This window comes from Eptatretus burgeri, chromosome 11, assembly GCF_056783735.1.
Source record: "Eptatretus burgeri isolate ZD-2024b chromosome 11, Ebu_testis_v1, whole genome shotgun sequence".
Lineage (NCBI taxonomy): Eukaryota > Metazoa > Chordata > Myxini > Myxiniformes > Myxinidae > Eptatretus > Eptatretus burgeri.
The window spans coordinates 85,448,662-85,473,289 of record NC_140971.1 but is presented as its reverse complement, the minus strand read 5'-3'; the positions used below and the strand labels follow the sequence as shown (position 1 = coordinate 85,473,289).

Below are 24,628 nucleotides of genomic sequence, written 5' to 3'. Positions count from 1 at the left end.
ACTCTCCCACAATACGTGCACATGACACAAAGAATGTGGGTCCCCACCACTCCTGAACCTCCACAATGATGATTTAAAAAAAATTTGAATGCATAAAACCCACCCAGGCACACTCCAAGTTTAACCACAAAATTTCAACTCGGACTGTCCAACGGTTTAGGAGTACATACAAGTCAGACACACACCACACACACACACACACCAAATTATACTCTTTCAGTATCATTATCTATTTTTAAGCCTGGTGTTGGCGTATTGGTTATTGCAGCGGCTTGGGATCCAAAAGGTCCTGAGTTCAAGCCCCGTTGGGCCACTGAATTAATACACCAGGAGGTTGACCCAGCCTGTCATCCTTCCGAGGTCGGCGAAGTGAGTGCCAGTGTACTGGGCCGGTGTATACCCCGGTTAGAATAGGTGTACCAGATCCCTGTGTCGTAAGAGGCGACCAGGGTTGCGTCAGGAAGGGCATCCGGCGTAAAACCTGTGCCAAATCATTATGCGGATCATAACGGATGATCCGCTGTGGCGATCCCTAACGGGAGCAGCCCGAAGAAGAAGAAGAGTATCATTATCTATTTTCAAGAAAAGGTTTCAATTTAGTCTTTTCTTTAAAATAACTGGAAACACCTGCTCCGTTGGGAATTGATTGTATATTTAAAGGCCCGGTCACACCTTGACGTTTTAGCCAGCGATGGCAACGTATTAAAATGTATCTAAAACGCTGGCTTACGTTGAACTTTTGATGTTTTTTTTAAAGATTCGGACGTATTCATAGCGACTTGGTCTTATGTATAACGCATTGGTAACGGACACAGAACGTTTCGTTGTGTTATAGATAACTTATACCAACAAATGCTGAACCTGTTGTCGGCCTACACAACCGATGCCCAACGATAGTCTAACTTAGGCATAGCGCGTTGCACGCATCGCCGACGATGTCGTGACGTAGCCTATTAAAAGGCTGACGCACAACGATTCGAATCATAACTGCCGTAGAAATGGAAGTGTCAACATCGCGGTCACACCTTGGCGATCTTGCCAGCGTATGCCGACCTAAGAAAAATGTGTCTAAAACGTTGGGGCACGTCAAATACGGCATGAGTAAATTTGGTATACGTGAGTACAACGCTAAAGTACGCTATCATACGTCGTAGTAAGTAGAGTACGTCAAGAAATTTTAAACATGTTCAAAATTTTACGACGTACTCGGCGTATGACACACGTTCCGCATGCGATGGGGATAAGTTTTACACACGATATGTGGACGCTTACACACGTCCACAAAGGCTACTTATAAGCTACTCATAAGTCGAAACATGTCGCGGTAATGTCTTTTTTACGCGAAACTTATTTCTAACTTATGTTTGACGTGCTTTGAACCAATTCTTTACGTAGTCCCAACACACATCGACGTATGTAGACGTATTCCAATGACGTCTTCCGGTCGACAAAAAAAAAATTAACGTGTTTCTAGCTTACAACTGCCATATAAAGACGTGTTCCCAGCGGTTTTGGGAATTGGTATATAAAAATGCTGCTCATAAAAGGGGAACCCAACAGTGTTTTCGAGTCCTTTTTGAGTCTATGTCCATGTCAGCAGTAACAGTATTAGTATTAGTAGTAGTTTGTTCATGTTGGCAGTAGTAGTTGAGTGTGAGGGGGAGGGTGTGGGTTATGATGGATCGTCCTTGCGTTTAACGATTTAAATGATAAACTCAACGATTTAAATGGCTGCATCTCCACTATTGAAAGTAGACGCTTGCGCTCAACAATTGGATTTTTTTTACACTCAACGACTTTTAAACGGTACCACTCAGCTAGTTTCATTGTTTACAATGAACGATTTAAATTGCTGTCACTCGCCTTTGATTTTTGACGCTGGGGTTTTGAAATTTGAAGCGTTTCTTCTGAACGTGTTAAAACGCTCAAACTCGACTATTTTAAATAGACGCTGCCGATGGACAATTGGAATCATAGCCAAGCTAGACATCGAAGTGTGAACATCCTCGTCATGCCGAAGAAAAGTTTGAAGAATGCTGCAAATAAGTGTCCTGGCCGTGGCCGCTGACGCTGACGCAAGGACGATCCATTATACCGACGTCTTTCAGCCTATGAGTAACTTAAAAGTAACGTCTATCGATGTGTGGCAACGATCGCGTAACGTGCCAACAACACGTTAATCATCGGTTAGAAATAAGTTTCGGGTACGCTAAACATTACCTCAGCGTGTCTCAACTTATGATTAACTTAGAAGTAGCATGTGTTGACGTCTGTCAACGATCGCAGACCGTGCATACAACTTGTGGCCAGCGTAGCGGAACGTGTGAGTCATACGCCGGCATACGTCGTGAAATTTCAAGCATGAAAAAATTTGAGGACAACCAAAAAGTACAACGTTTAAAGCCAACGTACAACGACGTATGGCAGTGTTTTTCAGCGTGCTCTCAATGTTATCAAAACTTACCCATAACGTATTCAACGTGTGCCAGCGTTTTAGAAAAAAAAATTCAAAAATCGGCATACGTTGGCTAAAATGTCAAGGTGTGACCGGGCCTTAAGGCCAATGTAAGTAGCCAACATACCTTTGGGTTCAGGAGCTGTTGTTGTCACCATGTGTTCATTTTCATTTGCGGTCACAGTTGCAAGCTTTTTCCCTTGGGAAAAACCTTCCGCAAAACTCATTTGTCTAGCGTGCTTCATTAGCTGGCCTGTTCGAACAACAGAGAGCGAAAGCGATACTCCCGGCGTGAGCGTGAGCATCAGTGTGAGCATGAAAATGTTAAAATTTTTGGTGCAACTTAATTTTTCCTAATGTTTTTATCGACTTCACTATTTTTTATACGCCCGATATATATATATATATATATATATATATATATATATATATATATATATATATATATATATATATATATATATATATATATATATATATATATATATATCGGGGCGTATTAGGTGTCATCCGTCCGTCCGTTCCTGTCCGCACTCTAACTCCCAAAGTTTTCAACTTTCACACTTCATATTTGGTAAATAGGTACAGACTGGAGACGGTGTGTCGTGACATACATTCGTCATCTAAAGTGGTTGCCATGGCAACCAGGATGCTGTTTTCCATCCGTCCCTGTCCGCACTCTAACTCCCAAAGTTTTCAACTTTCACGTTTCATATTTGGTACATAGGTACAGACTGTGGAGATAGTGTGTCTTGACATCTGTTCGTCATCTAAAGTGGTTGCCATGGCAACCAGGATGCTGTTTTCCATGTAGTATCACAATTCTGTATATACCTTCTTGTTCGGGCGTATATTGTGCTCACTTGCGCTCTTGTTACTGATTACAATATACATATACATATATTGCTTTAAAATTATTTGGATCAGACTTCACTGCAATGCTTTATAAAAAATATTAATTATTAGACTAGTCTTTTAAAAACGATAAATGTAAAACAGGTGAGCATTGGGTGGCTTTGACACCAACTCTGGTTTTATTTTTTCATGTAGGATGAGCTGAGCACAATGGTAACATGGCTGCTTACTCATAGTAAACAATACTTCCACGTCTGCTTTGTACTCAAACTGCAGTTGATGAAAAAAGCTGAAAATTTTTTTAGAAACACGTAAAATTTATTGATTGGTGTTCTCAATACTCTCAATAACAAGGGTTTGTTGAAAATTTGATGACAAAAGCTGAAATGGTTAAAAAAACCAGAAACACGGAAGTGATTATTAAATAAATAAATAAATCTGTCATCTCATGCAGCACTCAGGCCTAATGAGACCTATTTATAGCGACTGTGACTCACCCGATTATTAATTGGTGTTCTCTATATTCTCGTAATAAGCTGAATATTTGATATTAAAAGTCTTACCCCTTGGACACCCACATTCACACGATTGCAAAACCCGAGGCGTGTTCCGTTGAACTGCATGATTGAGCGCTTTGAATCAAGCAAGCTGCTTGCTAATGGAACACATCCTTTTTCTCCTGCTGCACAGGAAACGGGATAATTAGTAGCATACAACCTGATATTACAATAATCGAGTGAAGTGATACAACACACTACTTTGTAGTATTTCAGTGAATTGCGTAAAAAAACAGTACAATGGGATTCTTTTTGGTTAATATGTGTGGAAAATAGCCCGTGGTACTGCTTTAAACAGATGTACTTATACCACTGGCCACCGGCCTTTATGGAGAGCCTAGCAATACCAAAGGATAGTCACGTGCAATACCAAAGGATAGCCACGTGCAATAACAAAGGATAGTCACATGTAATTGGTCGTAGTTCATGAACTGGTCACCCGAAAAAGGCGGAGTTGTTGCATGTTTTTCAAAACATCCACTTTCCACTTTGACTACAGATCAGAAAAACCACAGATATCTAGATATCTTAGGATGAGAAGAAAGGTAATTTTGTCTAGTTTAATGTGGAAAAAACAGAAATAAAAAATATGCAATAGTTTTTGTGTAACAGGCAAATAAGTGATACAAGACAGCGGTGGAGTAAACAGGCGGAGGCGGCAGATGTGGCGGAGGCGGCGGACGTGGTGAGTCAAATTTGGAATAAACTCAATTTATTTCAATCAATAAGCTCTTATCTAATCTATTTTGTTATTTTTTAGGTGAGTAACACTTGGGACTTGCTGTTGCATGATGCAAAATTAATTATTCAACTCATTTTTCAGCAAACCCTGACCAATATGTACAAACTCCGAAAAGAGATCTAGTAAATATCTTTACATAGTTATGTATCTCGCAGATTCTCAGGATTAATTTAGCACTTGAGTTGTCCAAAACGGCCAAAGGATAACTGATCCACATCCAATTTACTCAGAAAGGGTGAATTTGAGATAAACGTGAAAATGTGTGTTCCTTGTAATGCATTATCCATTAAAGTTCATAATGAAAAATACCATATTCGCCGTTAATTAGTGGTTTTTGCTAAATTTTTTTCACACAAGTGCATGCAGCTTGGTGATGTCTATCAACACAGAGAAAACTGAAAAATTGAATAGTTTGACCCTGTAACGCAAATGATGCCCAGTTCATGAACTACGACCAATTGGTTCACGAGTCAGAAAGTGAGCACTTTATTCGTTAAGGGTGTGTCTGTCTATCTGTCTGTCTGTCTGTCTGTGCCGAGCATAGCTCCGTGGGTTTTGATCCGATCCTGGTAAAATTTGGGTGGGATGTTTATACCATGATCTAGTTGTGTTTTCCTGAGAATGGGCGTGGTGTGCCCATTATGGGCGGAGCCACGCCCAAAAAACTGTTTTTATGGCGTAGCCTATTTCAAGTTACATCTTCTCCGAGGGGGTTTGTCGAATCTTGCAGGGGTTTCGGTATTTGGTTAGCTCAATGACACCTGCATAGCCCCACGGAGCTCGATTTTTTTATTTTTATTTTTATTTTTTTTTTCATTTTCGTCCCAAGGTCAAAACATAGAAAATTGCGAATTTTCACATAAAAATCATACGACCGCCCAAACTTTGAGAGCTAGGATGACAATATTTTTTATGCATAATCTTGAGGTCATTCCCCACCGAAAGTCTTGAAACCATTTTGCTCTATCTCGAACACCTTGCCCATGGCACCCCCTTCAAATTTGTTTTTAACGCTGATTTCATCAAAGTATGGATAATCTGAGGAGTGCGAATGCCATATAGCCAATATGACATTATATTATTCCTGGAATGTTCCAGAGGAAGTTTTGCACCAAAGGTCATAATCCTTGACCTTTGACCTTTAAAGTTCACAAAGGCCAAATTTTCAAAGTTGTGGGAATCGAACCAGGTTTTCGACCTTCTTCGACGAACTAACTCCAATAAGCTATAGCATGTATCCTGTTTCCTGATTTTAATGTCCACAACATTGTTTTGTGACCTTTAAAGGTTATACAAAGGTCAAATTTTGAAAGTTGTTGAACGAAACCGGGTTTTCGACATTTTTGCAGCTAATAACCTGTCACTCGTTCCACATCATGTTGATCATTTTTCTAACTTGGTCAAACATTATCACATGGTCTCATCCTTGACTTCTGAAACATTCTACATCGTCAAATACCGATCGTGAACCATCGTCTTCAGACTTGTACATTTCTTTTCTCAAAATATAAGTAATCCAAATGTGCAACTCATTTGAGTGAACACACTATATAAATATGCATATGTATATTTATGTGTCTGTTTCTATGTATGTGTGTCTGTGTGTGTGTGTGTGTGTGTGTGTGTGTGTGTGTGTGTGTGTGTGTGTGTGTGTGTGTGTGTGTGTGTGTGTGTGTGTGTGTGTGTGTGTGTGTGTATGTATGTGTATATATATATATATATATATATATATATATATATATATATTTTGGTTCACGAGTCAGTAGGTGACCACTATATTCGTTATAGGTGTGTGTCTGTCTGTCTGTCTGTCACCGAGCATAGCTCCGTGGGTTTTGATCCGATCCTGATAAAATTTGGGTGGGAGGTTTATATCATGATCTAGTTGTGTTTTCCTGAGAATGGGCGTAGCCACGCCCAAAAAACGTGTTTTTAGGGGGTAGCCGATTTGAAGTTAAATCTTCTCCGAGGGGATTTGTCGAATCTGGCAGGGGTTTTCGGTATTTGGTTAGCCCAATGGCACCTGCATAGCCCCACGGAGCTCGATTTTTCATTTTCGTCCCAAGGTCAAGGTCAAGGTCACAAGCTCATGAACTTAGAAAATGTCAAAAAAAATCAATAAATTGGGCATCGAGCTCCGAAGGTTTTCAACTGTTTCGAATGAAAGTTGGTATGCAAGTCGTCCTCTTCGAGTACTACAACTTTCATCATTTACGTTTTTCCCGATTCCCGCCAGTTTGCCGGTGGCGTCCCCTCGAAGGTCAAAAAATGAAAAAAGGCGAACCGTGTGCATTGCTCATGCACCATTGCCGTCTCCAGACTTGTGTATATGTCGAGGCGTTGATCACCCTTCATTGAGGCATGAAGACGTCGATGTACTTGAGATAAAATTGTTTATTATCTATCAATAAATACATGCGGTCGCGCGGAGAGCAGGAAATACCAGGAACACCAATTAGCAATTGTGGTAACCCGGAGAGTGCTCTACTAAATAGTCGAGTCACCCCCTTATATTTGATTTTTTATCTCCAACAAATTCCACGACACAAGTCCTCCCTTTCATCCCAAGAGCCAGTTGGATTAGCAGCGCTCAGCTTTGAAGCTCAGCTGGTCATTGGTGCTCAGCTTGGCTGCATTCTGCAGCCAATATTCGTCAAATTTACAGATTTCTCACACGTTCCCATTGAGCTTTTCTCTCACGCATCTTTTCTCCATCTGTGTCTTGTCCATTGCGGACACAAATTGTTTAAAGCGTATTCCCGACTTGCACCTATCGCACCTTCCTCTTGCATCATGCTGCACCGCATTTGCATCTTCCACTCACACACCATAAACACCCCTCAGTTTACATCCATCCCCCCCTCTTCCGAAGCGATTGTATCGCGTAGCTCCATCAACTGTACCAGGTACAACGAGGTCGCTACACCTCAACTGTCTCTCCTTTCTCTCGGATAAATCTAATTTCCTCTGGTGTGTGATGGTTGCTGTAACCTGTGTAACACAAGTTAAGATTGTAGACGTTTCTCGGGGTAAAACTGCACTGTCGTCTTTACTGCCATCACCGAAGGTGAAGAAGGTTATGTGTTCACCCCTTTCTGTTGGGTCGCCGAAATAGGTGACCCTTATTGTCAGTAATTATGTCTGTCTGTTTGTGTGGATGTTTGTTCATTTGTCATCAGCATAATTGGTAGTAAACGTGGGCCGATTTTGACCAATCTAGGGTGATAGGTAAATCTTATGACCGAGTGCTTTGGAAATTGTGATGGTTGCTTGGGACGCTTTGGTTCCCTAGCAACAACTGAAAAACCTTCAAAATCGGTACCGTTCAAGCGAAATCAATTCCAAAAGCCATGATCCCACGTAGGGTTATGAAATGTGGCACAAATGATCTACAGCTGATGCTCTCTCAAACATATTCCGTTTTTTTGTGATGCAGTATATGGAATACTTTACCCGCAGCGCCCCCTACAATTAGGGTATGTGTGAAAATTGTCGAAAATTGAAGGCCCCCTCGCGACCAGGTGAGTGCATCAATATGAATGAAACTTTGCAGGTTCATGGTACTACAACTTTGCCTCAGGACATTTTGACCGATTTTGCTTAGGTCAGGGGTCAAAGGTCAATTGATGCAAAAATCTATAATATGCGAGAGCTGGAGGTGCCTTCACGCCAAATGCTACTCCTCCTCGGGTTATGGTCGGATGGTCATGAAAATTCACACTAATCGTCTGGAATACATTGCGCACAAACGATTGAGCCGGATTTTCAATTTAGATCTTTGTTCACCCACAGCACCCCCTCGAACTTTGGGGATTTCCGATTTCAAACCGCATTTTCGGTACTTTTCATTCAAATGTATACCGAGTAGTTATCAGTGGATGGAACTGGAGAGATTTGATATGCATAATGTTAAGGTGATTCCCTATCCGCAATATGACATCCATTTTGCTCTATACCATATAGTTTCCATGCTCGGCGACCCATCGCCGCCTACCGGCTTGTCTGTTTGTCTGTGTGCAGGATATCTCTCAAAGTTTTGGACGGATTTGGATGAAATTGTGTGGACAGGTTGGGTGTGAGACGATAAAGAATTGTTTCGATTTTGGTGAAGATTTGACTCTGGATCCAGATCTTGTTTCTTAGTGATTCTTAACCATTGAGAGATCAGGCTAAACTATTATATAGCACAATCTTTCAAAAAGTTGTGGACGGATTCGGATGAAACTTGGTGGACAGGCTGGGTGTGTGGCAAGGACGAGTAGTTTTGATTATGGTGAAGATCTGAATCCGCATCTAGATACAAGAATTATTTAATTTCAAAATTGATTCTTCACCATTGAGTGATGGGGCCAAAAACGATATCGCGCTGCATCGCATGATATTTAAAAAATGTAATGGGCCCGATATGTTCTCGTAGATCAGGCATTGCTTGGCGGAGGTACGCACTCTTCCGAGTGCCCTTCTAGTTATAAATGTGGTCAGCTCGTTTTCGTCTTTTCCTCCATTGGTCCAGCATGGTCCCCGCACATTCGCCTTGTCGGGAAGTTATACCCCAGGTATCTGCTTATTAGCCGTGCGAACTTGGCAGCTCTGCTCTGCTGCACCTGAGTAAATTTAACGCAAGTACTCATCATGGGTGTGATTCCCCGATAAGGAGACTGTGTGTACCACAGTTAAACTGTACTCAGACGAGGAGGACACTGGGTCAACGTTAAATTGTTGGCATTCGCGGTTGCTTAGTGACCTGCAGCCCAACAAACTTATTCGTGTGCGATGGTCTCGATTCCGGGTGAGTCCAGGGAGAAACCAGGGATATCCCCCAACCCCACCCTCGTCATACCCCGGGTCTGCAAGAATATATGACTTCAATTGGTTGTCGTTCCATCAATCAATTTACATTTTATACTGAATGTACATTGATATCACGTGATTGAGAATTATCCTGTGTCCATCGCATTACAGAGTGGTTTTATTATTATTTTTATTCTTAAGACTTGTTCACTTTTAATCTGTGTTCTCCTTCCACAAATCACAGATGTACCAGTCTTCGATAACGTTCAACCTCGAAGACCCCAACATATATTTGTGGAGACCGGAGTACAACAGTCTCCATGATGAAAACTTGAGGGATTTTTACCAGAATCCCCAACAACTGCGGCGTCTTAAAAACAATGGAGAGTTGCTCCCTGGCAAGCAGGTTGGTGACAATGACTCTCCCTCTGCCTTTGTGGATAAGACTGTGCTTTTTACCCCTCAGCCCAAATTGGGCTGAAAAAGGGGTATTGTCGTCATAGGCGTTGTCCGGGCGTCCGTCTGTCTGTCAACTTTTGGTTTCTGTCGATTTCGAGGAGAACGCCTTGTGCGATTATATCCATTTTTGCAGGGTGTGTTTTGGTTCAGTAGAGGAAGGTTCCTTTCGAAAATGGGCGCGCTGCGATTTTCAATGTGGCCTCCATGGCAGCCATCTTGAAATTGGTTTCCGTCGATTTCGAGGAGAATGCCTTGTCCGATTAAATCCATTTTTGCAGTGTGTGTTGTGGGTGGGTAGAGGAAGGTTCCTTTCGATATTCAGTGCGATGCGATATCCAATATGGCGGCGAGGGCAGCCATCTTGAATTTGGTTTCCGGGCAATAACTTGAGAACGGCTTGACAGATTGATTTTATTTTCATGGAGGTATAATGGGGGTTATTAGAGGAAGGTTCCCTTCGATATACAGCACAATCCAATATAAAATATGGCGCCTAGGGCAGCCATCTTGAATTTGGTTTCCGGACAATAACTTGAGAACGGCTTGACTTATTGATTTCATTTTTGTGTGATATAATGGGGGTGTTTAGAGGAAGGTTCCTTTCGATATTTAGCGCAATCCGAGATCCAATATGGCGGCTAGAGCAGCCATCTTGAATTTGGTTTCCGAACAATAACTTGAGAACGGCTTCACACATTGATTCTATTCTGGCGAGGTATAATGGGGTTGAGTAGAGGAAGGTTCCTTTCCAAAATGGGCATGCTGCGATTTTCACTGTAGCCGCCACGGCAGCCATCTTGAAATTGGTTTCCGTCAATTTCGAGGAGAACGCCTTGTCTGATTAAATCCATTTTTGCTGGGTGTGTTGGGGTTGAGTTGAGGAAGGTTCCGTTCGAAAATGGGCGTGCTGCGATTTTCAATGTGGCCACTATGTTGAAATTGGTTTGCATCAAGGGGCTGAGGGGTTACGCCCGCTTTGCGGTGCTATTTTTATTCGATGTTGTCAGATTCTGGGATGTTTCCAGATTCTTCAATGCTCTTATCATTGAAGTTTGCAGAAGAGCTGAATAATATATCGATAATATAAAAGGATCTAGGTCTCGGCTTGCCGGCATCCGTCCGTCCCTGAGTGCCCGCAACAATTGGCCTATCACTAATCAAGCTCAATCTGCAAAACAGTATGATGGCGTTGAGTAAGGCCGTGAACAGTGTGAAAAACACTACTGGTCGGAAGTTTTCGAACACCCCCATTTTTCAGTTTTCACTGAAATTTAAGCAGTTCATGTCCAGTGAATAACCTGAAATGGTACAAAGCTCACCGGTAAACTGCCAGAGGTTAAAAAAAGTTTAGGTTCCCAAAAACTGAAAAATAATGGAAATTCCAGAGTTGTTAAAAAAGTCCCTTTTCAGGGAACAAGTAATGGATTAGCAACTGCAGGTTTTCTGCAGCAATGGAAGTAAATTCAGCCTTTGTGCAAACTGAAAAACTGTGCAAACCCCAACCCTAACCCTTTGTGAAATTTGATGCAAACAATTCCTGCAGGTGTACCAACTTTTGTTAATTAGTTACAATCCTTCTGTCTGTGTAAAAGCAGTGCTGGAACAGATTGTATTGCTACACCCTCTGAAGCATTACTTGGACAATATTGCACTGCAGGAAGTAGTATGTTGCTTTCATAATGGCGAGAAAAAGACAATTAATGAAGGAAGACAGACAAACCATTATAACCCTGAGAAGTGGAGGTCTTTTCTTTCGAGAAATTGCAAAGTAAGCTAAGGTGTCATGAGTCCAGTTTCCCACACCATCAAAAGGCACTTTGAAACTGGAGGAAACTCTGACAGGAAGAGGGTCTGGCAGACCCAAAGCCACAACACAATCTGAAGATGAGTTTTTTCGAGTCAACAGCTTGTGTGATAGGTGGCTCACAGGACAGCAGCTTCAAGCACAGCTTAACACTGTTTGAAGTAAGGAATTCTCAGTTTCATTTGTGAAGAGAAGACTTAGATCTGCAGGTTTGACACGTCGAGTAGCAGTAAGAAAGCCATTGCTAAGATGGCAAAATAAGAAAAAGAGCCATGAAGACTGGGCCATGAAGCACCACCAGTTGACCACTGAAAACTGGAAGAAGGTCTCACTCATGGACCGATGAATCAAAATTTGAAATCTTCGATTCATCACTCAGGGTTTTTGTTCGCCGTTGAGTAGGCGAAAGGATGGTTCCTCAGTGTGTGACATCAACTGTCAAACATGGAGGAGGAAGCATGATGATCTGTGGCTCTTTTGCTGGATCCAGAGTTGGCGACTTGCACAGAGTGATTGGCACCCTGCACCAAAAGGGCCACCACAGCATCTTGCAGTGCCATGCAATACCATCTGGTCCATGCCTAGTTGTTCAGGAGCTCATCCCACAGCAAGATAACGACCCAAAACATACCTCCAGGCAATTTCAGAACTACCTTCGAAGAAAAGAACAAGATGGTTGGCTTCAAATCATGGAATGGCCAGCACAGTCTCCAGACTTAAACCCCATCGAGCTGGTTTGGGATGAACTGGACAGAAGGGTGAAAGCAAAGCTACTGACAAGTGCAACACATTTGTGGGAACTTTTGCAACAGTGTTGGGAAGAACTTTCCGAACAATAACTGATTTTCATTGGAGAAAGAATGCCACGAGTGTGTTCGGCTGTTATATCTGCAAAAGGTGGCTACTTTGATGAGTCAAAAATTTAGGTTAAATTTTGTTCAACAAAACGATTCCATGATTTCTTTTTTATCTGCAATTGTTTATTTGTTCTTTGCTTTAATTTCAGAGTACATTGAGACATTAAACATTAAAAAAATGGGGGTATTCTAAAACTTTTTACCGGTTGTGTAGTTGAGTGAGGTGAGGATAGACGGACCGGTTTCAAGTTAAATGAAGACAAAAAGTGTTCCTCTGTAATCTTCTTCTTCACTTTTAATAACAGCGAGTCTCAATCAATCCTGTTTCTTATATCGATAAAGCTGCTGTCATACCTGACGTTGTAGCCAGCATATGGCAACTTATCGAAATGTATGTAAAACACTGGCGTACGCTGAACTATTGATGTTTTTTTTTTAATTTTTGGGCGTATAATAACGTATTAGTTACGTTCGCAGAACGTTTTAATCACATATCGATAACTTATACCAATGAATGCTGAGCGTGTTGTCGGCGTTCACAGCCTATGCCCAACGATAGTCTAACTTATGCATACCGCGGCAGCGTTTCGCCGACAATCTAATCTCCTTCAAAGTAGTCCCCTTGGGCTGCCACACACTTCTCCCAACGGTTCTGCCACTCTCGGAAGCAGCGCTGGAACGCCTCTTTTGGGATGGCGCACAGCTGGTCCGTCGCATTTCGCATGATGTCTTCTCTGGACTGAAATCTGGTCCCTTTCAGGGGCATTTTCAGCTTGGGGAAAAGCCAGAAGTCACACGTAGCCATGTCGGGAGACTAGGGAGACTGACGAAGCACAGGTGTGTTGTGTTTTTTTTATTTTTTTTTTATTTTTTTATTTTTTGTATACCTTGGTCGAGGCTCGTATGAGAGCTAACACACAACTCACAGCAATGAGGCATGAGACAAGAGGGGCGGGAGTGGAAGGGACAAAACATTGGGGAACAGACACAGGTGAAATGTGGAAGGGAGAGGGATGGGGATGGGACGGGGAACATGGCGAGGGGAAGATGGACATTAAAGGGACTTTCAGGAAGGAAAGCAGGAGAATTGAAGGAAGTGGGCTTGGGTGGATTATCGGGGGTAGAAAAGATCGAGGATTTGGATGGGGGAAGATAAGAGGTGGTGGTGAACAGCTGTTTTGAAAGCCTGGAGGGAAGAATGGGAAAGAATAGAGTGAGGAAGTTTATTCCAAAGGCGGGAAAAAGAGGAATGAAAGAGTGAAGATGAGCAGTGATTCGTGATTTTGGTAGTTTTACCAGAAGGGGTTGTTGGCGGACCTTGAGCGCCCCTGTGGAAATGTGGTGGGGACAAATCGCAGAGAGCGCAGGCTGGGAAAGGCTGGAGAGGAGTCGGTAGAAGACAGAAAGACCACCGACCAACCTGCGGTGATTGAGTGAGAGGCCCAAAGACTCAGCTTCATTGCGGGAGATGCCAATGATCTTAAAAGCCCTGGTTTCGACAGCGTGAAGTCGAGAAAGGTGGGAGGCAGGAGCACCAGCCCAGAGGGGAGAGCAGTACTCCATCAGGCTACGGACAAAAGCTTTGTAAGTGGTCAGGAGCTCAAGAGGGCCGAGGAAGGACTTTGCACGACGGAGGATTCCCAGTCGGCGACTGGCTTTTGAGGCAAGGTTGGAAATGTGACTTTCCCAGGAAAGGTCATGGCAGATAGTGAGACTCAGAAGCTTGAAAGAAAAGACTTCTTCCAGAGGATTGTTGAGAAAGTGGATGGGGGTTTTGTAAACGGTCCTTTCGAAGAGACATAGTGAGAGTGTGAGATTTGTCTGGATTGGAAAGACATGTTCCACGTGTTGGACCAGTTTGTGATTTTATCCAGATCTGCAGTAAGCGAAGAAGCTGCTGCTTGCCGGTCTGAGGGATGACAGATGGTACGGCAGAGGGTGGAGTCATCGCAAAGAGAAATAGAGGATTTTCCAGAGAGTCCGAGAGAGATCATTGATGAAAACCAGAAAAAGAACAGGGCCCAGAACGCTACCTTGAGGAACTCCAGCCTGCACAGGAAGAGGGGATGAAAGAACCCATTTAGGGCCACACGTTGACTGCGACAGGAGAGGAAGTCTGTGAGCCATGAGTGGAGATGGCCTTGAATACCATGGGAAGAGAGTTTGGTGAGTAGGGCAGGGTGCCAGACTGTGTCAAAAGCACGTGATATGTCCAGGGATACGGCTCGGATTTCCTGTCTGGCATTGAGGACCTCCATCCATTGATGGGAGAGCAGTAGCAGCATATCTTGGGTAGAGTGACCTGGTCTGAAACCAAATTGATGATTGGAAATCAAGCCATTGGAGAAGAGGAAGGATTTCATGTCTGAAGCGATGATGGATTCCATAACCTTGCTGATGATTGGGAGAAGGCTGATTGGTCTATAGTTACAGGGATCTGTTTTTGCACCTTTTTTATGCAGGGCAGTGATGTTAGCAGATTTCCAAGCAGATGGCAGATGACCTTGGGAAAATGAGAGGGTGAATAGAACAGAGAGAGGGTGAGCAAGAGCAGAAGAGCAGGCTTTGAGGACACGTGGGCTGATGCCGTGCCTGGACCGGTTGCAGAATCTGACTCGAGGTTTGAAAGCAAGCTCTCCACCTTGTCAGGAGAAAAGGATACAGAGTCCAGGGACAGTTGGGTGCGACTGGGTAAAGTGGGTAGAGATAGTGATGGGTTTGGGACACAAGATTTAGCTGCAAACACCGAGTTTAGACATTCAGCTTTATCACGTGTGGAATCAGCAGTGCGGCCATTTGAGGTAAGGGAGGGGATGGAGGGGGAACATACACCAGAAACAGATTTGATTAAACGCCACCAGGATTTTGAGGAGGGAGAGAGGTTTGAGAGTTCAGACTTGAGATGAGAAAGATGTTGTTTTCTGGCTCTCCTGAGGGTAGCTACACACTTGTTCCGAGCTTTGTGGAAAGAACTGAGATTGCTCCTCAGTTGGGTTTGCTTTCCATGAGGCAAAGGCAAGTTGTTTCAGGACAACTGCCTCGCCACAAGCTTCAGTAAACCAAGGGCGGAGGAAGGGTAAGACAACTGAACACGAGAGGGGATAAATCTGTGCATGAGGGAGAGCAAGTTTCTTTGAAAGAATTCCCAGGATGAGTTGATGTTTGAGAAAGTAGTGATAGGAGACCAGTCTGTAAGTTTGATGGTTGCTCGAGACCCTGCCAGTCGGCTTGAGTGAAATGCCAGACTCGACGGCGGTGAGGTGGTTCTCTGATAACAGCCAGAGAGAGATGTCCACTTTAACAAGGACGTGGTCAGAAGAACCAATTGGAGCGAAGGAAGAGCAGCAGATATTGTCAGGGAAATTTGTCAAAAATCAGATCCAGAAGAGATGGAGTACCATTGGTTGAGATCCGGGTCGGGAAGTTGACCGATTGAGTCAGTCCCAATGAGTCACAGAAAGCTTTTGCTGATGTCCCATGGCAGGTGAGAGAGGTACCCACACCTAGCCAACTGGCGTGATGACAATTGAAGTCGCCACATAAGAGGAAGAGAGAGTTTGGATGAGAAGATAGAAGATGGTCCATGTTTTCGGAGAGTGAGGTGTAGATGGAGTCATCACTGTTCGGTGGACGGTACAGTACACATATAAACATGAGGTGGCAGTGGAGGGGAAGCCGAAGCCAGAGGTATTCCTGGGGGTGTGGGGGAGTGAGAGCAGTGCAGGGGAGAGTGAGGAATAGAGTCTTTGATGAAGAGAACAACACCTCCACCAGGACGAGGCTCAGCTCTGTCATACCGAAAGAGGAAGTAACCAGGGAGAGATACTTGGGAGTCAGACACGCCTTGGGAGAGGAAAGTTTCTGTTAGGCAGATAATGTCTGGTTTGTCAGTGGCAACCTGCATGGAAAGATCTGAAAGGTTTGAGCGAAGGCCCCGGATATTTGAGGTCCACACTTTTAATGAAGAGGTAGGGGAGGAGGCTTTGGGTGCAGGAGGTGGAGGGGGCGGGGGAGGGTAGGACGAGGGACGAGGGGGAGGTAAGGAGGGTTGCTGAAGGAGGTGGGGTATTGCAGAATAGCGAGGGGAGGGGGCCGAATGAGGAGGAGAAAAGGCTCTGTGGTGCTGGGAGAGAGGGGGACAAGAGACAAGGAAGATGGCAGTTGAGGATTTGAGGAGGTGGAGTGAAGAGATGGAGGTGAGTCGGCAGTGGACGGAGGGAGGTTGGTGGATGAGAGGGGGGGCAACTTAGAGAAGGAAGAGTGAGGGGGATGAAAGGTGGGAGAAAGGTGAGGGGGGAATTTTTGAAAGAGGTGAGAGGGAGGCTTGGAGGGAGAAGAGTGGGATGGTTGCTTTGAGAGTGAGAGTGAGGGGTGAGGGGGGTGAGTGTTTGGTCAGGAAACTCTGGATCAAATGTGAAGATTGGGCGGGTGCGTTATCGTGATGGAGCTGCCATTTGACTGCTGCCCACAGGTCCGGCCGTTTGCGTCGCACAGCGTCACGAAGGCGACGCAGTACCCCTTGGGAGTATCCTGCATCAGCACGGTCCTCACTTGATCAATGACGATCTCATTTCTGGATGTTGAGGGCCTACCAGAACGTTCTTCACTTTCCACTTATGTGCGACCATCTTTGAAGCGGTTGTACCACTCTTTTATCTGTGTGGGGCCCATTGCTTCATTCCCGAAGGCCTGTTGAATCTTGCGGATGGTTTCCACTTGGGAATCACCAAGATTTACACAAAATTTGATGCAGTAGCGTTGTTTAAGTTTTTCCGTCATTTTGTCAAAAACGAAAATCCGACAGCGCTCACTTACACTTCCTCACTCATCGGCGGTCTGTCGGCGACTGACAGCTTCTGCAGGAGGGAAAATATTCACACATATGAATTAGGATCGCCTACATATGTGCACCATATCACGCCTCCCTTGCTTTATTTGTTTACGCACAAAAAATTAAGGTTGGATACTTTTTGAGCACACCTCGTGTGTGTGTGTGTGTGTATATATATATATATATATATATATATATATATATATATATATATATATATATATATATATATATATATATATATATATATATATATATATATATATATATATCTTCTTCTTTTGGCTGCTCCCGTTAGGGGTCGCCACAGCGGATCAACCGTCTACATTTCACTCTATCCTCCACATCTTCCATTGACACTCCAACCACCCGCATGTTCCCCCTCACCGCATCCAAGAACCTCTTCTTTGGCCTTCCTCTTCTCCTCCTGCCCGGTGGCTCCATCTTCAGCATCCTTCTCCTGATAGACTACGCTTCCCTCCTGTGCACATGTCCAAACCATCTCAATCTCGCCTCTCTCACTTTGTCTCCAAACCATCCTACCTGCGCAGTCCCTCGAATGTACTCATTCCTTATCCTGTCCATCCTCGTCACTCCCAACGAGAATCGCAGCATCTTTAACTCTGCCACCTCCAGCTCCGCTTCCTGTCTTTTTGTTAGCGCCACCGCCTCCAAACCATACAACATAGCTCGTCTCACTACCGTCTTATATACTTTCCCCTTAACTATTGCAGCTACCCTTCTGTCACAAATCACTCCTGCAACTCTTCTCCACCCACTCCATCCTGCCTGCACTCTCTTTTTCACTTCTCTCCCACGCTCTCCATTACTTTGGACAGTTGATCACAAGTGTTTAAACTCATCCACCTTCCCCACCTCAACTCCTTGCAACCGCACCATACCACCACCCTCCCTCTCATTTATGCACATGTACTCCGTCTTACTCCGACTGACTATCATTCCCCTTCTCTCCAGTGCGTACCTCCACCTCTCAAGGCTCGCCTCGGCCTGCTCCCTACTCTCTCCCTACAGATCATGATGTCATCCGCGAACATCATAGTCCATGGAGACTTCAGTCTGATCTCCTCCGTCAACCTGTCCATCACCATTTCAAACAGGAAAGGGGTCAGAGTCGATCCTTGGTGCAATCCCACTTTTATCTTAAACCGGTTCGTCATTCCAACCGCACACCTCACCGCTGTCACACTGTCCTCATACATATCTTGCACGATCCTCACATACTTCTCCACCACTCCCGACTTCCTCATACAATGCCACAACTCCCCTCTTGGCACCCTATCATAAGCTTTCTCTAAATCCACAAACACACAATGTAACTCCTTCTGGCCTTCCCTATACTTCTCCATCAACATTCTCAAAGCAAACATCGCATCAGTGGTGCTCTTTCCTGGCATAAACCCATTTTTCTGCTCATAAATCGTCACCTCTCTTCTTAACCTCGCTTCCACTACTCTTTCCCACAACTTCATGGTGTGGCTTAACAACTTTATGCCTCTGTAATTTCCACAGCTCTGCACATCACCCTTGTTCTTGAAAATCGGAAGCAGTACACTTAATCTCCACTCCTCTGGCATCCTCTCACTTTCCAATATTTTATTAAACGATCTGGTTCACAACCCCACTGCCATCTCTCTTAAGCACTTCCATGCCTCCACTGGTATGTCATCTGGGCCAACCGCCTTTCCACTTTTCATCCTCTTCATAGCAGTCCTCACTTCATCCTTACTGATCCACCCCACTTCCTGATTCACTATCTCCACCTCTTCCAACCTTCTCTCTCTCTCATTTTCTTCATTCATCAACTCCTCAAAGTACTCCATCCACCTTCTCAACACACTCTCCTCGCTCGTCAGCACATTCCCATTTGCGTCCTTTATCACCCTAACCTGCAGCACATCCTTCCCAGCTCGGTCCCTCTGTCTTGCCAATCGGTATAAATCCTTTTCCCCTTCTTTTGTAACCAACTTCTCATACAGCTTGTCATTTGCCTTTTTCTTAGCTTTTGCCACCTCTTTTTGCCTTTCGCCACCACTCCTTGTACTCCTGCCGACTTTCTTCATCTCTCTGACTATCCCACTTCTTTTTCGCCAACCCCTTCTTCCTTATACATTCCTGTACTTCCTCGTTCCACCACCAAGTCTGCTTATCTTCCTTCCTCTGTCCAGATGTCACACCAAGTACCTTCCTTGCTATCTCCCTCAACACTTCTGCTGTAGTTGCCCAATCATCCCACCCATCTTTACCACCATCCAACACCTGTCTCGCCTCCTCCCTATATTCCACGCAACATTCTTCCTCCTTCAGCTTCCACCATCTGGTCCTTCGTTCAGCCCTCACTCTCTTCCTCAACCTCACCTCCAAAATCATCTTACAGACCACCAATCGATGCTGTCGAGCTGCACTCTCCCCTGCCACCACCTTACAGTCTCTAATCTCTTTCAGGTTGCATCTCCTGCTTAAAATGTAATCCACCTGTGTGCACTTTCCTCCACTTTTGTACGTCACCCTGTGTTCCTCCTTCTTCTTGAAATACGTATTTACCACTGCCATTTCCATTCTTTTTGCAAACTCTACCACCATTTGCCCTTCCACATTTCTCTTGTTGAGACAGTACTGACCCATCACCTCCTTATCCTCTTTATTCCCTTCCCCAGCATGCCCATTGAAATCTGCTCCAATCACCAATCTTTCATCCTTGGATACAGTCTCCACCACTTCATCTCACTCACTCCAGAAATCTTCTTTATATTCCATCTCACACCCCATATGTGGGGCATATGCACTGATGACATTCATCATCACCCCGTCAATTTCCAACTTCACACTCCTCACTCGGTCAGACACTCTCCTCACCTCCAATACCTTCTTGACATATTCTTCCTTCAGGATTACCCCGACACCATTTCTCCTCACATCCACACCATGGTAGAACAGTTTGAAACCACCTCCAATGCTCTGAGCCTTACTCCCCATCCACTTGGTATCTTGTACACACAGTATGTCCACCTTTCTTCTCTCCATCATATCAGCCAACTCTCGCCCTTTGCCAGTCATCGTCCCAACATTCAGAGTTCCAACTCTCACCTCCACACTTCTACCCTTCCCCCTCTCCCACTGCCTATGGACTCGCCTTTTCCGTCTCCTTCTCCTCCTTCGCCCAGCAGTAGCACAATTTCCACTGGTACCCTGCTGACCACCGGTACTGGTGGCGGTCGTTGGTAACCCTGGCCTCAACCGATCCAGGATGGAAATTTGTTTTGTTTTCCGCATAATGATTTGGCATAAGTTTTTCCGCCGGATGCCCTTCCTAACGCAACCCTGGTCGCCTCTTATGACACACAGGGATATGGCACACCTATTCTAACCAGGGCATACGCCGGACCCAAGACACTGGTACTCATTTCGCCGGCCTCGGAAGGATGACAGGCTGTCAACCCCCTGGTGTTATACGACTTGGTATATATATATATATATATATATATATATATATATATATATATATATATATATATATATATATATATATATATATATATATATATATTTTTTTCTTCTTTCGGCTGCTCCCGTTAGGGGTCATCGGTCCGTATGATCCGTATGATTAGGGGTTAGGGGGTCCGTATGATCCGCATAGTGATTTGGCACATATTTTACGCCAGATGCCTTCCTGACACAACCCTGGTCGCCTCTTACGACACAGGGATATGGTACACCTAATTTAACCGGGGTGTACACCGGCCCAGTATACTGGTACTCATTTCGCCGACCTTGGAAGGATGACAGGCTGAGTCAACCCCCTGGTGTATTAATTCAGTGGCCCAATGGGGCTTGAACTCAGGACCTTTTGGATCCCAAGCCGCTGCCCAAACCACTGTGCCAACACCAGGCTCATATATATATATATATATATATATATATATATATATATATATATATATATATATATATATATATATATATATATATATATATATATATATATATATATATATATATATATATATATATATTCAGTGGCCTAACGGGGCTTGAACTCAGGACCTTTTGGGTCCCAAGCTACTACCCTAACCACTGTGCCAACACCAGGATATATATATATATATATGTATATATATATGTATACATATATCTATATATATATATATATATATGTATATGTATATGTATATGTATGTATATATATATGTATACGTATATGTATATGTATACGTATATATATATATATATATATATATATGTATATATATATGTATACATATATATATATATATATATATATATATATATATATATATATATATATATATAATAACCAGGCGTAGTGGCGTGCGCCTGTAATCCGGCTACTCGGAGGCTTGGGTTGGAGGATCGCTTGAGGACGGGGGCTCTGCACTGGGAAGGGTGTAGAGCAGCCCGCAATCGTGGTGAAACCCAAATCCTGATCCCTGTGTCGTAAGAGGCGAGCAGGGTTGCGTCAGGAAGGGCATCCGGCGTAAAAACTTGTGCCAAATCAGTATGCGGATTATAACGGATGATCCGCTGTGGCGACCCCTAACGGGAGCAGCCGAAAGATGAACAACAACAACATATATATATATATATATATATATATATATATATATATATATATATATATATATATATATATATATATATATATCTATATATATATATAATAATTCTTTCGGCTGCTCCCGTTCGGGGTCGCCACAGCGGATCATCCATATGATCCGCATAGTGATTTGGCACATGTTTTACACCGGATGCCCTTCCTGATGCAACCCTGGTCGCCTCTTACGACACAGGGATCTGGTACACCTATTTTAACCGGGGTATACACCAGCCCAGTACACTGGTACTCATTTCGCCGACCTCCGAAGGATGACAGGCTGAGTCGACCCTCTGGTGTTATACGACTTGGTATATACATATATATATATACGCATTCATACATATGTTTGTTCATACATACCTATGTTCATACATACATATATATATATATATATATATATATATATATATATATATATATATATATATATATATATATATATATGTAGATTCCATGGCCCAAAGAGGCTTGAACTCACGACCTTTTGGGTCCCAAGCTGCTGTCCTAACCACTGCCCCAATAACAGGTTATATATATATATATATATATATATATATATATATATATATATATATATATATATATATATATATATATATATATATATATATATATATATATATATATGTGTTGGCATAGTGGTTAGGGTAGCAGCTTGGGATCCAAAGGGTCCTGAGTTCAAGCCCCATTGGTGGCTTGAATTAATACACACCATGAGGTTGACTCAGCCTGTCATCCTTCCGAGATCGGCGAAGTGGGTACCAGTGTACTGGGCCCAGTGTATGCCCCGGTTCGAATATGTGTACCATATCCCTGTGTCGTAAGAGGCGACCAGGGTTGCGTCAGGAAGGGCATCCGGCATAATACCTGTGCCAAATCATTATGCGGATCATAACTGATGATTCGCTGTGGCGACCCCTCACGGGAGCAGCCGAAATTAGAAGAAGAGTATATATGTATATATATATATATATATATATATATATATATATATATATATATATATATATATATATATATATATATATGTATATATGTTTTTTGTTATAGATTTCCACCCGTTCTGTGTGCGCGCGACCATTTCAGCCCAATCCAGGCCGTACGTCCACCGAACGCGACAATCTAGTCGTAGCTTCCGGACAAACGCCGAAAACCAGCTACGGTTGTTTTTCATACACCATAAACCAGCCAATTCCTCTGTCCACGCACTACAGGGTCGATCGCCGAATTGTCGATGCACCTAATTGTTCGCGCGGACAGAGATACCGGGAGTTTATACCTCGACGGGACCTGCACGAAAACAAGCCGCTGAAGCGGCTCCTTCCGTATGCGAATGCCGAGCGGTTATATATCGCCAAGTCCCGTCGGACGCGATTATTATGTTTATCGGCTTTAATTGACCAGTTAATTCCCCGAACGCTCCATGACAGTCAATGTGAGGAAAGGGACGCAACGAGCAGGTGACGTTCAACAATGGGGGACATTTATTTGAACACAGGCATGCAAGCAATGAATGAATGGGGATGAGACACGAGCAAAAAGCCTACAGCCGTGTTCTATAAATACAAGTATATACAGGCACTTATACAATTCACCACTTATTGGACTGGCTACTTACTTATTATCTTCACTAAGTTTGAAGAAGCTCAAAGAAACTGGTGGAAATAACAACCACCCCTCCTCCTCCTCCTCCTCCTCTTCCTTCTGTGTTTTTGTCTTTCTCTCTTCCCTTTTTATTTATCAAGGGCGCGCCTCGCTTTCCGCGTGACTCATCCGCTGTCGTTGGGGGCTCCCGCATTCCATTCCCGGTGGTGGGGGGTGGGTGTGGGGGGGAATGTATTTCCAGGTAATTTCTGATATAACTTTGGATTTTCAGCTGGACAAAAAGTGTACAATATGTATTCTTCGTAAATGGAGAAATTCTCAAGAAGGTTTTTTTTGTCACATCCTTCACTTGCAGGTTGCCTGTTCTTTGAAGCAATTTAACAATTTCAATCATTATTTGGATGAAGTGAAGTTGTTCAATTTGAGAACACTTCAAAGAGAGGAAGTTATCCAGATTGAAAGAACATCTGGAGGAAACAAGGTAAGTTAAAATTTTCTTTTTTATGTTAGATAATTTACTTTGATGATTTTATTTTCATCGAACAAGTTCAAACCCATTTGAATAACCCTCAGGTTCTTCAAGAGTGATGTCCATCCTCCAATCAAATTCTTCTGTACCCATCCTTGCTGTTCCTGTTGTATTTTCCCATTTCCTTTCTGTCGCTCATCCACTCATGGACTGCGAGCCATACATACAATGCCTTCAGAAAGTATTCACACCCCTCAACTTTTGTCACATTTTGTTGTTACAGCCTGAATTTATCTTAGATTAAATGTAAAATTTTTGTCTCTGATCAACATGATAAAGTGAAAACGTATTTTTAGAAATTTTTACAAATTAATTTTAAATGAAAAGCTGAAATGTCTTGCATCAAAAAGTATTCAACCCCTTTGCCATGACGCTCCAAATTGAGCTCAGGTGCATCCAATTTCCTTTGATCATCCTTGAGATATCTCTGCAACTTGATTGGAGTCCACCTGTGGCCAATTCAGTTGATTGGACACGATTAAGAAAGAAACACACTTTTCGCTGTAAGGT

General features: G+C 43.4%; 1 protein-coding gene across 1 annotated transcript in view; it reads left to right on the top strand.

Annotated features, from left to right (window-relative positions):
• The window catches only part of LOC147017522 (uncharacterized), a 236,010-nt gene that overhangs the window by 98,232 nt on the left and 113,150 nt on the right, over positions 1-24,628 (top strand). Inside the window, exons 6-7 of the mRNA XM_085847979.1 lie at positions 9,645-9,806; positions 23,945-24,070. Coding sequence (XP_085704105.1) covers positions 9,645-9,806; positions 23,945-24,070 — 288 coding nt within the window. The remainder of the gene's footprint in view (positions 1-9,644; positions 9,807-23,944; positions 24,071-24,628) is intronic.